The 17,062-nt window shown below is 43.5% G+C and overlaps 1 protein-coding gene across 1 annotated transcript in view; it reads right to left on the bottom strand.

Moving 5' to 3' along the window:
- The window catches only part of LOC104669315 (zinc finger protein 429), a 31,635-nt gene extending 16,266 nt beyond the window's left edge, over positions 1-15,369 (bottom strand). The window contains exon 1 of the mRNA XM_030912886.1: positions 15,175-15,369. Coding sequence (XP_030768746.1) covers positions 15,175-15,177 — 3 coding nt within the window. The 5' untranslated portion in view covers positions 15,178-15,369. The remainder of the gene's footprint in view (positions 1-15,174) is intronic.
- Positions 15,370-17,062: the final 1,693 nt, after the last annotated feature.

Genomic DNA, 17,062 nt, shown 5'->3' with positions numbered 1-17,062 from the left:
TTGAGACCAGCCTGGCCAAGATGGTGAAACTCCATTTCTGGCCAGGCACGGTGGCTCAAGCCTGTAATCCCAGCACTTTGGGAGGCCGAGACGGGCGGATCACGAGGTCAGGAGATTGAGACCCTCCTGGCTAACAACGGTGAAACCCCGTCTCTACTAAAAAATACAAAAAAAAAAAAAAAATAACTAGCCAGGCGAGGTGGCGGGCGCCTGTAGCCCCAGCTACTCGGGAGGCTGAGGCAGGAGAATGGCTTAAACCCGGGAGGCGGAGCTTGCAGTGAGCTGAGATCCGGCCACTGCACTCCAGCCTGGGCGACAGAGCGAGACTCCATCTCAAAAAAAAAAAAAAGAAACTCCATTTCTACTAAAATATAAACAAAAACCAGGCAAGCACGGTGGCAGATGCCTGTAATTCCAGTTACTCAGGAGGCTGAGGCACGAGATTTGCTTGAACCCAGGAGGTTGCAGTGAGCCAAGACCATGCCACTGCACTCCAGCCTGGGCAACAAAATGAAACTGTCTAAAAAAAAAAAAATTTCATGGGTGCACATGAATACAGCAAGTTCTTAGAAGACCTATAAAGAGATGTCGATTCTGACACAATGATAGGCGACTACAACACTCCACAGACACTTAGACAGATCATTGTGTTGCGTGAATTAGGAGACTGGAGAGACTGATAGGTGGAAAAGGAGGATTTTATTGAGTGCACTCACACCCAGTGGATTACATCCAGAGACTAGGCCTATGACAAAGACAAATTTAACTTTTATATGCACTTCTAAAGGGGGTGGGCTAACTTGAAACAAGCCTACAGTGGCACAAAGCATAGTGGTGTGAAAGCAAGGATACAGAAACAGAAAAAAAGCAGTTAATCATACTATGACAGGTTCACAACTCAGGCTTATATATGACTCTTGCTATGCGGCCCAGATGGCTGTTATCTAGGCTTGCTCCAGTGCCTTGCAAGGGCTTATCTCATAACCTTCACCATGGCGCCTAGGTGGCTGCAATCCAGGCCTGCTCAGGCATCTCATGACCTTCACTGTGCTGCTTAAGTGAAAAACAGAATCATAAGAGAAAGGAAAATTTGTTTCTCTTCTCCCTATGTTGAGGGAATGCTGGGAGAATCTCCAGAGCACATTCTTTTGAGCCCTGGCTTCTTAGATAGTGTTACCAAGACTTTTCCTGGGTGTGGGCTATGCCTGTTACTGCCTCTGGGATAAGTCAGCCTAATACAGGAAAGCTTGTTTTTCTTTTTAATTTAATTTTATTTTATTTCCCACCTCAATTGAGGCAGAAAATTAACAACGATATCAGAACCTAAACTCAACACTTGACCAAATCATTCTAATAAACATATATGAAACTCTCCATCTGAAACCAACATAGTATATGTATCTTTCACATCACCATGTGTCACATACTCTAAAATTCACCACACAATCAGAAACACAATAATCCTTAGCAAGTTCAATAATCCCCAAATCATACCAAATGCTCACTTAGGCCACAACTTGATAAAGATATAATTCAGGGCTGGGCATGATGGCTCATGCCTGTAATTCCAGCACTCTGGGAGGCTGAGGCGGGCAGATCATGATATCAGGAGATCAAGACCATCCTGGTTAACACAATGAAACCCCATCTCTACTAAAAATACACACACACACACAAAATTAGCCAGGCATGGTGGCACGTGCCTGTAGTCCCAGCTACTCAGGAAGCTGAGGCAGGAGAATCGCTTGAACCCGGGAGGTGGAAGTTGCAGTGAGCTGAGATGGTGCCATGCACTCCAGCCTGGGTGACAGAGCAAGACTCCATTTCAAAAAAAGAAAAAAAAAAAGATATAATTCAATACAAAGATAAACACTTGAAAACATGCAATTACATGAAAATTAAACAACATTCATCTGAATGACTTTTGGTAAATAATGAAATTAAGGCACAAATCAAGAAGTTCTTTAAAACAAATGAGAACAGTGATACAACGCACCAGAATCTCTCCAACACAGCTAATGTGAGGTTAAAAAGGGAATTCACAGGACTAAATGCTCACAACAAAAAGTTAGAAAGATCTCAATTTAACAACCTAACATCATAAATAAAAGTATAAGAGAAGCAAGAGCAAACATGCCCCTAAGCTAGCAGGAGACAAGAAATAACCAAAATCAGATCAGAACTGAAGGAGATTTAGACATAAAAAGTCATACAAAAGATCAAGAAATCCAGGAGTTAAATCTTTTAAATAAATCAATAAGATAAATCACTAGGCAAGATTAGTGAATTAAGAAGAGAAGATTCAAATAAACACAATAAAAAATGACAACGCCTGTAATCCCAGCACTTTGGGAGGCTGAGGTGGGCGGATCACAAGGTCAGGAGATAGAGACCATCCTGGCTAACACGGTGAAACCCCTTCTCTACTAAAAATATTTTTTAAAAATTTGCTGGGCATGGTGGTGGGCACCTGTAGTCCCAGCTACTCGGGAGGCCGAGGCAGGAGAATGGTGTGAACCCAGGAGGCGGAGCTTGCAGTGAGCCGAGATTGAGCCACTGCACTCCAGCCTGAGCGACAGAGCAACACTTCGTCTCAAAAAAAAAAAAAAAGAAATGACAAAAGGGTCATTACTACTGACTCCACAAAAAATACAAATAACTACTGAAGTGTACTATGAACATCTCAATGCACACAAACTAAAAAAATCTAAAAGAAATGGATAAATTTCTGGGCAAATACATTCTCCCAATACTAAACAAAAAGAAATTGGAGCCCAGAACAGAAAAATAACAAGCTCCAAAATTGATTCAGTAAATAGCCTACCACTCAAAAAAAAAAGCCCAGGACCACACAGATTCACAGCTGAATTCTACTAGATGTACAAGGAAAAGCTGTCATTATATTTTCTAAAATTAGCTGGCATTATACTTTCTAAAACTATTACAAAAAATTGAGAAGAAACTCTTCCCCCGCTCATTATATAACAGCATCATTCTGATACCAAAACCTGGCAAAGATAAAACAAAAAAAAGAAAACTCAGGCAAAAATTCTTCATGAACACTGATGCAAAAATCCTCAATGAAATACTGTAATATTGAATCCAGCAGCACGTCAATAAGCGAATCTGCTATGATCAAGTAGGCTTTATCCCTGGGATGCAAGGTTGGTTCAACATATGCAAGTCAATAAATGTGATTCATCACATAAACAGAACTGAAGATAAAAACCACAAGATTATCTCAATAGATGTAGATAAAGTTTTCAATAAAATTCAACACTCTTCATGTTTAGAACCCTCAACAAACTAGGCATTGAAGGTACATACTTCAAAATAGTAAGATATCTGTGACAAATCCACAGCCAACATGCTGAACAGACGCAAGCTGGAAGCATTTCTTCTTTAAAAATTGGCAAAAGAAAAGCATGACTTTTCTCACTATTTTTATTCAACATAGAATTGGAAGTCCTGGCCAGAAGCAATCAGGCAAGAGAAATAAATGAAAGGTATCCAAACAGGAAGCGAGGAAATCAAACTAACCTTGTTTGCAGATGACATAATTCTATATCTAGAAAACCCTACAGTCTTGGTGCAAAAGCTCTTTAGACTGAAAAACAACTTCAGCAAAGTTTCAGGATACAAAATATATGTACAAAAATCAGTAGCATCTCTGCACATCAACAATATCCAAGCCAAAAACCAAATCAAAAAAACAATTCTGTTCACAACTGCCACAAAAAGAACAGAATATCTAGAAATACAGCTAACCAGGGTGGTGAAAAGTCTCTATGACAAGAACTACAAAACACTTCTTAAAGAAGTCAGAACTGACACAAATCAAAAACTATTTTATGCTCATGGACAGAAAAAAATCAGTATCATTAAAATAACCATACTGCTCAAAGAAATAAATAGAAGTAATGCTATTTCTGTGAAACTACCAAAAACATTCTTAACACAACTAAAAACTATTTTTTTTTTTTTTTTTTTTTTTATTATACTTTAAGTTCTAGGGTACATGTGCATAACGTGCAGGTTTGTTACATATGTATACTTATGCCATGTTGGTGTGCTGCACCCATCAACTCGTCAGCACCCATCAATTCATCATTTATATCATGTATAACTCCCCAATGCAATCCCTCCCTCCTCCCCCCTCCCCCCTCCCCATGAACAACAAAAAAAGTCCAAATAGCCAATGCAATCCTAAGGAAAAAGAACAAAGCGGCTGGGCACGGTGGCTCACACCTATAATCCCAGCACTTTGGGAGGCCAAGGCGGCCGGATCACGAGGTGAGGAGATTGAAGCCATCCTGGCTAACACGGTGAAACCCCATCTTTACTAAAAATATAACAACAACAATAATAATAATAATAATAATAGCAGGGCAGAGTGGCACATGTCTGTAGTCCCAGCTACTCAGGGGGCTGAGGCAGGAGAATTGCTTGAACCTGGGAGGCAGAGGTTGCAGTGAGCCAAGACTGCGCCACTGCACTCCAGCCTGAGGAATAAAGCGAGACTCCGTCTCAATTAAAAAAAAAAAAAAAAGAACAAAGCTGGAGGCGTTGCATCACATTACCCACTTCAAACTATATTTCAGGGTGACAGAAACCAAAGCAGCATGGTACTGGTAAAAAGCAGACTCAGCCGGGCGCGGTGGCTCAAGCCCGTAATCCCAGCACTTTGGGAGGCCGAGGCGGGTGGATCACGAGGTCAGGAGATCGAGACCCTCCTGGCTAACACGGTGAAACCCCGTCTCTACTAAAAATACAAAAAACTAGCCGGGCGCGGTGGCGGGCGCCTGTAGTCCCAGCTACTCGGAGGCTGAGGCGGGAGAATGGCGGGAACCCGGGAGGCGGAGCTTGCAGTGAGCCGAGACCGCGCCACTGCACTCCAGCCTGGGCGACACGGCGAGACTCCCTCTCAAAAAAAAAAAAAAAAAAAAAAAAAGCAGACTCATAGACCAATGCAACAGAATAGAGAGCCCAGAAATAAAGCTGTACATCTACGACGATCTGATATTCGACAAAGCTGACAGTAGGAATGTAAGAAGAATTTTGTTTAATAAATGGTGCTAGAATAACTAGCTAACACTATGTAGAAAACTGAAACTGCACCCCTTTCTTATACCATACACAAAAATATACTCAAGATGAATTAAAGACAAATAAAAAATACTGTATGTTGACCTAGGAAATACCATTCTAGACATAGGAACCGGCAAAGTTTTATGATGAAGTTACCAAAAGCAATTGCAACAAAAGCAAAAATTGATGAACGGGACCTAATAAAACTAAAGAGCTTTTTCACAGCAAAACAAACAAACAAATAAAAAAAAAAGTCAGAGTAAACAGACACTCTACAGAATAAAAGAAAATATTTGCAAACTATGCTTCTGACGTCTAATATCCAGAATCCAAAAGGAACTTAAACAAATTTACAAGAAAAAACAAGCAACCTTATTAAAAAGTAGGCAAAAAACATGAACAGATGCTTGTCTAAAGATATACATGTGGCTAACGAGCATTTGATGAGTATTTCTTTATCATCACTAATAAGCAGAGAAATGCAAAGAAAAATCACAATGAGATACCATCTCACACCAGTCAGAATAGCTATTATTTAAAAAGTTAAAAAAAAAAAAAAAAAAAAAGGCCAGGCGCAGTGGCTCACACTTGTAATCCCAGCACTTTGGGCGGCTCAGGCAGGTGGGATCACTTCAGGTCAGGAGTTCGAGACCAGTCTGGCCAACATGGAGAAACCCTGTTTCTACTAAAAATAGAAAAATTAGACAAGCATGGTGGTGCGCACCTGTAATCCCAGCTACTAGGGAGGCTGAGGCAGGACAATCGCTTGAACCTGGGAGGCAGAGGTTGCGGTGAGCCAAGATTCTGCCACTGCACTCCAGCCTGGCGACAGAGCAAGACTTGTCTCAAAAAAAAAAAAAAAAAAAAAAGAAGAAGAAAAAAATGACAGATGCTGGCAAGGTTGTGGAGAAAAGAGAATGCTTATCCATGGCTGGTGAGAGTGTAAATTAGTTCCACCATTGTGAAAAGCAGTGTGGTGATTCCTCACAAGACTAAAAATAGAAGTACCATTTGACCCAGCAACCTTCTAATTGGGTATATATCCCCAAAATATAAATTATTCTACCATAAAGACATATGCACATGCATGTTTAACTGCAGAAATACTCACAATAACACAGATATGGAATCAACCTAAATGCCTATCAATGGTAGACTGGATAAAGAAAAATATTGTATGGCTGGGCATGGTGGCTCATGCCTGTAATCCCAGCACTTTGGGAGGTCGAGGCAGGTGGATTACCTGAACTCAGGAATTTGAGACCAGCCAACACCACATGAAAAAACTCCCTTTCTACAAAAAATAGAAAAATTAGCCAGGCATAGTGGCACGCACCTGTAGTCCCAGCTACAGGGACTGCTGAGGAGGAGAAGCTAAGTTAGGGGAGCTGAAGTAGGAGGATTGTTTGGGGAGCTGAGGTAGGAGGAATGCTTGAGCCAAGGATGTTGAGGCTGCAGTGAGCCAACATCATGCCACTACACTCCAGCTTGAGTGACAGGGTGAGATCCTGTCTCCCCAATAAATAAAATATAACATTTAAAAATACAGGCCAGGCACAGTGGCTCATGCCTATAATCCCAGCACTTTGGGAGGCTGAGGCAGGTGGATCTCCTGAGGTCAAGAGTTCGAGACCAACCTGGCCAACATGGTGAAACCCCGTCTCTTAGTTACTAAAAGTACAAAAATGAGCCAGGCGTCCATAATCCCAGCTGCTTGGGAGGCGGAGGCAGGAGAATTGCTTGAACCTGTGAGGTGGAGGCTGCAGCAAGCAGGGATCACGCCACTGCACTCCAGCCTGGGCGACAGAGCGAGACTCCATCTCAAAAAATAAAAGGAAATAAAACAAAATAAAATAATTTAAAAAGTAAAAATACATATGGTGGCAGGGCACAGTGGCTCACGCCTGTAATCTCAGCACTTTGGGAGGCTGAGATGAGCGGATCACTTGAGGTCAGGAGTTCGAGACAAGCCTGGCCAACATGGCGAAACTCTGTCTCTACTAAAAATACAAAAATCAGCTGGGTGTGATGGTGCATGCCTGTGATCCTAGCTACTTGGGAGGCTGAGGCAGGAGAAATCGCTTGAATCTGGGAGGCAGAGGTTGCAGTGAGCCCAGATTGCACAACTGCACTCCAGCCTGGGTAACAGACCTAGACTCCATCTCAAAAAATAAATAAATAAAATAAAATAAAATAAATGTGTGTGTGTGTGCGCGCGCGTGCGTGTGTGTGTGTAAAATATATATGGTATATAAACATCATGGAATGCTGTGTGGTTATTAAAAAAAAAAAAAGAACAAGATCATGTCCTTTGCAGCAACATGGATGGAGGTGAAGCCCATTATCCTTAGAAAACTAATGCAGAAACAAGAAACCAAATGCATGTTCTCATTTATAAGAGCTAAATAACAAGAACACATGGACACAAAGAGAGGAACAACAAGCACTGAGGCCTAGTTGAGAGTGGAGGGTGGAAGGACAAAGAGAATCAGAAACAATACCTGTTTGATACTACGCTTAGTATCTCAGTGACAAAATAATCTACACCAAACTTCCATGACACAATTCTATCTATATGATAAACCTGCATGTGTACCCCTAGAACAAAAATAAAAGGAAAAAACTTGATTAGTTGGGGAGAGTGCTATGTAGGTGAAAAGACTGGTTTGTGCTACAGATAGTAGCCCAGGTGGGGCTGTACTGATTTATTTCTAGGTCCATGGAGGCAGGTAAGATTATGAACAGGTGACCCAGAACTCTTTTAAGTTGGTGGAGAAAAAGAGGTTGCTGCTAGAGATTGTGTCTGGGAGTAGGAACATTCCAGGAGACTTGTACACACTTTTGTGCATTTCTGGGAAGAAACACTGGGATCAGAAATGCTGTGGTGAAGTTCCTGAGGGTGGTGCCTCATTCTGGGAGGGATGTGGACATGTCAATGTCTAGAGGGTGTGTGAGTGGGTGGGAATCCTGTGGTGGCACCTGTGGGAAAAGAGGATCTATCATCAGAGATCGTTACCTCTAAGTTTTCATCCTTTCTTACCCTAAGAAGACACCTGGAATCACAAGACAATGGACAGTGTAATGGCCTGTGTACAGGAGAGCAGAGCCTCCCATTTCCAGACACCCAGAGTTTTATTCCAGGCCAGGCCTCCAAGATATCTTTTTTTCTGGTACTGAATCTGTAGTTCTCTGAGAATCAAGCAATTCTCCAGCACCAACTCATTGTCTAACATTTGAATTCTGACAACACCCAGAGTCAGCACAGACCCTGATTCAGGGCTTGGTCCCACAACACTGTTCTCACTGCAGATGCCAGTCACAAACCCCATGGGCCCATCTATGCTTCTGAGCTACTGTTTAAAAATTGAGGACGTTCAAAACCTCTCTGAAGTGTAATAATTGGACAGAGCTACTCACAGAACTCAGCAAACACTGTAGTTATGTTTTTCAGTTTATTATAAAAGGGACAATCCAGGAGAAGTCAAAGAAATGCATAGGGCAAAGAAAAGAGGTGGGAAAACAAAAAGCACATGGATAATCCTGGAAAACAGCTGTGATTAATAAAATTCTCTATCCTTTGTGTGCTCCAGAAACATGGAGCACATGGAAAGAAACACCCTTCCCATTAAGACTTAGATGGTGCTCTCTATTCCTACCTGTCACATAAGCCAGACATAGACTACACATTTTCTTCTTGCGCTCATAAAAATATTAGCTGAATTTGTCTTCAGTGGTAAAAATAAAATACTTCTGTCAGAGGCGTATAAACCAGAGCCTATTGGGCTGCATTCCCAAACAGTTAAGGCATCCTTTTTTTGGGGGCGCTGAGGGGGACGGAGTCTTGTTTCTGTCGCCCAGGCTGGAGTGCAGTGGTGTGATCTCAGCTCACTGCAACCTCTGCCTCCCCGGTTCAAGTGATTCTCTTGCCTCTGTCTCCTGAGTAGCTGGGATCACAGGCGCCCACCACCATGCCCAGCTAATTTTTGTATTTTTTTTAGTAGAGATGGGGGTTTCATCATGTTGGTCAGGCTGGTCTCGAACTCCTGACCTCAGGTGATCCGCCTGCCTCAGCCTTCCAAAGTGCTGGGATTACTGCTCACGGCCCACAGTTAAGGTATTCTAAGTCGTGTAATAAGATAAGAGCTTGGCACAAGATACAGGTCATAAAGACCTTGCTGATAAAACAGACTACAGTAAAGGAGCCAGCTAAAACCCACCAAAACCAAGACTGTCCTCACTGCTACACTCCCATCAGCACCATAGCAGTTTACAAATGCCATGGCAACATCAGGAAGTTACCCTATATGGTCTAAAAAGGGGAGGTATAAGTAATTCACCCCTTGTTTAGCATATAATCAAGAAATTACCACAAAGTGGTCAACCAGCAGCCCTCTGGGCTGCTACGTCTGTGAAGTAGCAATTGTTTTATTCCTCTGTTTTCTTAATAAACATGCTTCCACTTTCCTCTATGAACTCACCCTAAATTCTTTCTTGCGTGAGATCAAAGAACCCTATCTTGGAGTCTGCATTGGGACCACTTTCCTGTACTTCCATATCAGACCTCACTTAAATTTATCTCCTTCCAAGAGGCCCCTGGACTTTGGGCTACCTTCTGTCTGAGCCAACATACAACCCCATTCTATGTCACTTCTAAGAACATGCTGACTTCAGGATAAAACATTCTCTGATCTATAACCTGATTTTTTACCCTCCATTTGCCATTCCCCTCCCATCTTTTTTCTAATCTTGTTTGCTCATCCCTATGAAAGAAAGCCCTTGTCATCACCTGAGGTAAGGAGTTGAGACCAGCCTGGCCAACATGGTGAAACCCTGCCTCTACTAAAAATACAAATATCAGCCAGGTGTGGTCGCAGGCACCTATAATCCCAGCGACTTGGGAGGCTGAGTAACCAGAATCGCTTGAGCCCGGGAGGTGGAGGTTGCAGTGAACCGAGATGGCGCCACTGCACTCCTGCCTGGGCAACAAGAGTGAGACTCCATCTCAAAAAAAAAAAAAAAAAAAACAAACCACAGATTAAAAAAAGAAAAAAAAAAAGAGAAAGCCTTTGTCTGCCTAAACTTTGCAATCCTTAAAGCTCTTATGGTTGGTACTTCCTCCTGTTGCAATACTCCTTGATAATTCAATTTTCTTTTTTTACACAAATCTAACTTTGTTCTATTTTACAAAGTCTAAAAACTGTCTCAAAACAAGGACAACTTTATCTTCAGTGAGATCCTCCCAGTCCCCTTCCACCTTAATCGTAACTGCATCTGCCTGTGGGGCCCCAGCTTTCCAGGGCTCTGTAGCTTCTCTCAGGATAAAGGCTCCTTCCATGGCTGGGGTGCGCAGGCTGGGACACCTGCAGGGGAGGCTCCCCAGAAAGAACTAACTGGACCTTAAAAAACCTTCTTTTGCAGGCTCTATATTAGCCTTAGCTTGGAGTCGCTGGGCTCAAGCTTTAATTTCCATGTCAGAGTTATTCACTTGGTCTTTGAAAAGTGTTCGAAAAATCCAGCAAAATTATTCAAACAATGTTCATATAAAAACAAGGCAATTTTGGCCTGGCACGGCGGCTCACGCCTGTAATCCCAGCACTTTGGGAGGCTGAGGCAAGCAGATAACGAGGTCAGGAGTTCGAGACCAGCCTGGCCAATATGGTGAAACCCCATCTCTACTAAAAATACAAAAATTAGCTGGGCATGGTGGTGTGTGCCTGTACTCCCAGCTACTCAGGAGGCTGAGGCAGAAGAACTGCTTGAACCCAGGAGGCGGGGGCTGCAGTCCAGCCTGGGTGACAGAGTAAGACTCCATCTCAAAAAAAAAAGGCAATTTTACAATGCTTACATTTCATACCTCAATAAGAAAAGCAAAAGTATCTATTCCTTTACAAATGTATTATTTTAATATTTCCATTAAAAATCATGTGGTTGCTGGGCATGGTGGCTCACGCCTGTAATCCCAGCACTTTGGGAGGCTGAGGTGGGCAGATCACCTGAGGTCGGGAGTTTGACCAGCCCGACCAACATGGAGAAACCCTGCTTCTACTAAAAATACAAAATTAGCCAGGTGTGGTGGTACATACCTGTAAACCCAGCTACTAGGGAGGCTGAGGCAGGAGAATTACTTGAACCTGGGAGGTGGAGGTTGCGGTGAGATGAGATGGTGCCACTGCATCCCAGCCTGGGCGACAAGTGTGAAACTCCATCTCAAAAAAAAAAAAAGTCATGTAATAGGCCAGGCACAGTGGCTCATGCCTGTAATCCTAGCACTTTGGGAGGGGCAGACTGCCAGAGCTCAGGAGTTAGAGACCAGCCTGGACAACATGGTGAAACCCCATCTTTACTAAAATACAAAAATAGCTGCACATGGTGGCATGTGCCTGTAGTTCCAGCTACTCGGGAGGTTGAGGAAGGAGAATTGCTTGAACCCAAGAGGTGGAAATTGCAGTGAGCCGAGATTGCATCATTGCACCTCAGCCTTCGGCAAGACTCCGTTTCAAAAAAAAAAGAAAAAAAAAAAATCATGTAGTAAACAATTAGTCATATGGGAACAACTTGTAGGAGGTACCAGGTTTCATCTAAAACATTTATCATTAAACTCTAAAATAAAGATATCAGGATATAGAACAGAAATATTCACTGTCAAAAATTTACCCTGCAAAAACAACTGATGTTTTTATGAATTCATGTAACCCACCTATTATCTGCAACATTTTCTTCTGGAAATGTATTCATTTTCTATAGCCAAAATGGAAGTGAGATTTTCCCTATTCTTTTCCTTGGTAACATTCCAAAATCTAAGCCTTGAAATTCTGTTTGAAATCACCCAGCCATAAAAAAAAAAAAAATATGCCTGAGAAAATTCCTAAACTCACTCTAAGAAAAAGGTACATAAGAATTTTTAACAACCAAAAAAAAAATTAGATTTTTCTGAAACCCACCTCTTTTATGCCCTTTGTAAATATTTTCTTACCTTTCAAGCTCTACTAATAAATTGCAATTTAGAGGTAAAAAATTGAAGTCAATATAAGTGAACAAATCTTTTCAAAGTGACAAACCCAGGGAGTGGCAGTGCTGATAAGAAAACAGATGTGTCCGACTCATGTGTCAAGTTCAATCACTTGACAGATTCTCCCACCCATCCTGCTCACTTAAGTACTCAATAACCACCCTCTCCAGAGACTCTGCACTATGTTCTAGTGAGTGTTCCAAGTGCATTTTACTTTGCAATTTCTTGCCTCCTATCACCAGGGTCAGGGTTTCTTTTGCCTTTTGAGATACCACTTTTTTTTTTTTTTTTTTTTTTTGAGACGGAGTTTCACTCTTGTTGCACAGGCTGGAGTGCAATGGCACGATCTTGGCTTACCACAATCTTCACCTCCTGAGTTCAAGCGATTCTCCTGCCTCAGCCTCCTGAGTAGCTGGGATCACAGGCATGCACCACCACACCCTGCTAATTTTGTATTTTTAGTAGAAATAGCGTTTCATCATGTTGGCTAGACTGGTCTCAAACTCCTAACCTCAGGTGATCTGCCCGTCTTGGCCTCCCAAAGTGCTGGGTTTGTACAGGCGTGAGCCACTGTGCCTGGCAGAGATACTACTCTTTTTTCACAAATTGTAGAGAATCTAGGGGGCAGGGGCAGAAATTATTTCTGTTTTCAACTCAATACCAGCATCTGATTGGCTGACCAGCAATGTGTCTGCAAGAAAGGAAAGTTGGGCTGGGTGAAGACAATCCAAACATCTGAAGGGGTTAGGTTTTCAAAGGAAGAGCACACCAGGAAATTCCTTTCAGCCCCAGGGCATCCACCTGGTTCCTTAAGAGGCTACACTTCATACCACAGGTTGTCCTATGGGAGAGAACGACCCAGGAGTTAATATTCATTAGACAGTCTCGCAGACATAGCCATGACTGATACCTTGGTTTATTCAGACAGTACTGAAACCCAGGACCAGGAAAAAAACTAAACGGTGGCTGAGGACACATCACCCCACAAAACTTCCAAGAAAAACCTTGATGCCAAAACAGTCCCACGAGATCTCTACGCCAAGGGAAGATAAAAGGAAAAGACACAAAGATTGTTTTACAATACAGTGTCAGAAAATTATTCCTTGCTTTCTTCTTATGGAAAATATTTATAAACAGAAAACGAATCTCTTTAAATGTGCCATCCAACGCTTTGTCAAAAAATGTTTAATTAAAATAAGGTATCAAAAATGTACACTAAAGGACAAATAGTTAATAGTGTGAATTAGGCAGGGGGAGTTGGCATTTGGGATTGTCAGGAGGAAATGGAAATTCTGTATTTTACTGCAAACCAGAGTCAGGCTGGAGGAATAGGGTGCGTGGGGGCAGACTTGAGACCCTGCTTAGAACACCTATGAAAAATGCAGGGGAAGATCAGTTTTGTGTAGGGAGTGAAAATAGTTAACTGGTAGGCAATTCGACTGAGGTGGCCGTAGTCCCTGAATTCCTACTTTAAAAAAATCTAACTCAAGACGGGTGCGGTGGCCCACGCCTGTAATCCCAGCACTTTGGGAGGCCAAGATGGGCGGATCACCCGAGGTCGGGAGTTTGAGACAAGCCTGACTAACATGGAGAAACCCCGTCTCTACTAAAAATACAAAATTAGCTGGGCGTAGTGGTGCATGCCTGTAATCCCAGCTACTCGGGAGGCTAAGACAGGAGAATCACTTGAACACAGAGGCGGAGGTTGCAGTGAGCTGACATGGCGACACTGCACTCCAGCTTGGGCAAGAAGAGCGAAACTCCGTCTTTAAAAAAAAAACAAAAACAAAAACAAAAACCGGCCGGGTGCGGTGGCTCAAGCCTGTAATCCCAGCACTTTGGGAGGCCGAGACGGGCGGATCACAAGGTCAGGAGATCAAGACCATCCTGGCTAACACGGTGAAACCCTGTCTCTACTAAAAACTACAAAAAACTAGCCGGGCGAGGTGGCAGGCGCCTGTAGTCCCAGCTACTCGGGAGGCTGAGGCAGGAGAATGGCGTGAGCCCGGGAAGCCGAGCTTGCAGTGAGCTGAGATCCGGCCACTGCACTCCAGCCTGGGCGACAGAGCGAGACTCCGTCTCCAAAAAAAAAAAAAATAACTCAAAAAAATGTTTTTTTGTAAATTACTACATTGGGGAAAACAAATACAGGGTTAACAAACTATAAACTGGAATTAAGCTCTGATTACATAACCAGGAAATTTTGTACGCTCAACATAGAAATTAAGAAACTACGTAACTCTACCTAACCAATTACTGAATTTGCGTTTTTGTATCATGCACAGTCTTTCATTCAAGTTCCTCCAAAGGACCACAAACTACATCCCACAGCTGGGTGCTTTACAATTTTAGAACCACTCTTTGATTAAATTATTTAATATTTTGCGGTGACTCCCTTTTTTTTTTTTTTTTGAGATAGTCTCATTGTGTCAACCAGCCAGGAGTGCAATGGCACAACCTTGGTCTCCTGGGTTTAAGCGATTCTCGTGCCTCAGCCTACCGAATGGCTAGGATTACAGATGCCTGTCACCACACCCGGCTAATTTTTGTATTTTTAGTAGAGACGGGGTTTCACCATGTTGGCCAGGTTGTTCTCCAATGCCGGACCTCAGTGATCCGCCCGCCTCCCAGCAAACTGCTGGGATTACAGGCGTAAGCCACCGCCCCCGGCCACTCCCATAGATTTTCAATAGGAGAAAATAGGAACTGGGAACCCCACAGACCAAAGCTCTTCCCGCTCATGAACCCGCACCCCGAGTCACGATTCTCCCCTGACGCCCCTCCCGTGGTTCCTGCACAATATGGGAGAGACTGAGGAACTGTGCGTGCAGAGCTGCCCAGACAGGGCTACAGGTCAGGGCACAGTCGCTGCGGAGGGAAGAGACAGGATGCCCAGCGCCCGGCTATCAGCACAGCCGCCATCTTATGGTTGAAGGGGACTGAGACCGAGCTGGGCAAGGAGAACTCCGGACGCAGATTGTGGAGCTGACTGCGGGGAGACCTAAGTCCGCCACAGCCACTTCCCACGGTTCCGACCAGCCCCTCCCACCTCTCGGGATGTCAGACCCGGCACTCACCATTTCTAGGCTGCCTGGAGTCTTAGCTCTGGATCGCCCAATATCTGCAGGTCACAGGGTCACACAGGCTGGGCCTCTAGGAACAAAAGACACAGAAATGAAGACGAGACTTGGAGTTCTGGAGACAGCCACAGCCAAACGCCCCGCCATATTCCGGAAGCCGTCCTGTCCGTTGCAGCTGCGTGCCTGATTGGACTGTCCCCAGCCCAGCGTCCCTGATTGGATGCTGTTTAAGACCCACCCCCTCAGGCCCTGAGTGACAGAAGGTGTGATCAGTTGCTGGGCTGAATGAAGAGTGACAGCCTCGCTGCAGCTTTTTCAGGCAGGCTTTCCTCTGAGCTGAGCCAGGCCCACCCTAGAGGGTGTTTGCATTGAACCTTGTGTATAAGGTCATATGCATTTATAAATAATATACTATATGGCTAGTCACAGATGAAAATAATATAATAACAATTACTTTGAAATTTTAGCTTTTATCACCTTCCTGGCTTCTGGTCCTTTGAGCAGGCAGCCTAACATTTCAAAAAGGAGGCAGTCCTCTGAAATAAAATGTGAGCCACATGTGAATTTTTAATTTTCTAGTAGCCAAACTTTAAAAAGAAACATGAAACACGTGGAATTGATTGTAATTATGTAACCCAATATGTTTAAAATATTGTCGCCGGGCGCGGTGGCTCACGCCTGTAATCCCAGCACTTTGGGAGGCGGAGGCGGGCGGATCACGAGGTCAGGAGATCAAGACCATCCTGGCGAACACGGTGAAACCCCGTCTCTACTAAAAATACAAAAAAATTAGCCGGACGTGGTGGCGGGCGCCTGTAGTCCCAGCTTCTAGGGAGGCTGAGGCAGGAGAATGGCGTGAACCCGGGAGGCAGCAGAACTTGCAGTGAGCTGAGATTGCGCCACTGCACTCCAGCCTGGGCAACAGAGCGAGACTCCGTCTCAAAAAAAAAAAAAAAAAAAAAAATTGTCATTTTAATATGTGAGCTACGTGGAAGGAAAATATCTTGGGCCCCCAAAATTACTAAGGAAAACTCAAGCTGGAAACTAAAGGCCAATCAGAAACTCAAAAGAATGTAACCACCTATTTGTGACCTGGAAGCTCCCTCCAGCTTCATGTCTTCCTGCCTTTGCTTCAACTTGTCCAACCTTTCCAGACCAAACCAATGTACTTCTTTCATATGTTGATTGATGTCTCATGTCTCCCTAAAACGTATAAAACCAAGATATTCCCTGACCACCTTGGGCAGGTGTCCTCAAGACTTCCTGAAGCTATGTCATAGGCGTGTTCTCAACCTTGTCAAAATAAACTTTCTAAATTAACTGAGACCTGTCTCAGATTTTCTGGGTTCACAGCAATATGTAATTATTAAGGCACTATATATATTTTTGGAAATAAATCTTCGAAACCAACTCTGTATTTTACTTTTCTAGCAAATTGCAGTTCAGACCAGGCACATTCCAGGCACCCAGGAGCCACACATGGCCAACAGCTACCACGTTGAAGTGCAGCTCTGATGTCAGGTGGGTGGAGGCCCTGAACATCCCTTTTCTGCTAGAGGTGAGGGGACAGCCTCTCTCTACTAACATCTATCTTCAGTTCTGAGAGTGGGACAGATAGTGGCCATAGCAAGGGCAGAGGGCAGCCAGGATAAAGTAACCACAGGTAGACCACTGCTTGCCACCTGTGGTCCACCCTTCATCCAGAGATCGAACAGTGAACAAAAAATTCTGGGGCCCCAGAAGAAGAAAACTCTGTCTTCAAGTCTGTACACAGTTCTTAACCTCCAACTTTTAGATATGAAGAAAATAAAGGCAAACTTATTTTGCTGTTTGGCCTTGGCCCTAATAGTCAGGCTGTGGTTATCTGTTTTCTCCTGTGGTGTGG

Source organism: Rhinopithecus roxellana, chromosome 12 (genome assembly GCF_007565055.1).
Source record: "Rhinopithecus roxellana isolate Shanxi Qingling chromosome 12, ASM756505v1, whole genome shotgun sequence".
Lineage (NCBI taxonomy): Eukaryota > Metazoa > Chordata > Mammalia > Primates > Cercopithecidae > Rhinopithecus > Rhinopithecus roxellana.
The sequence above is the reverse complement of the archived record's forward strand: the minus strand, read 5'-3'. Positions and strand labels throughout refer to the sequence as shown.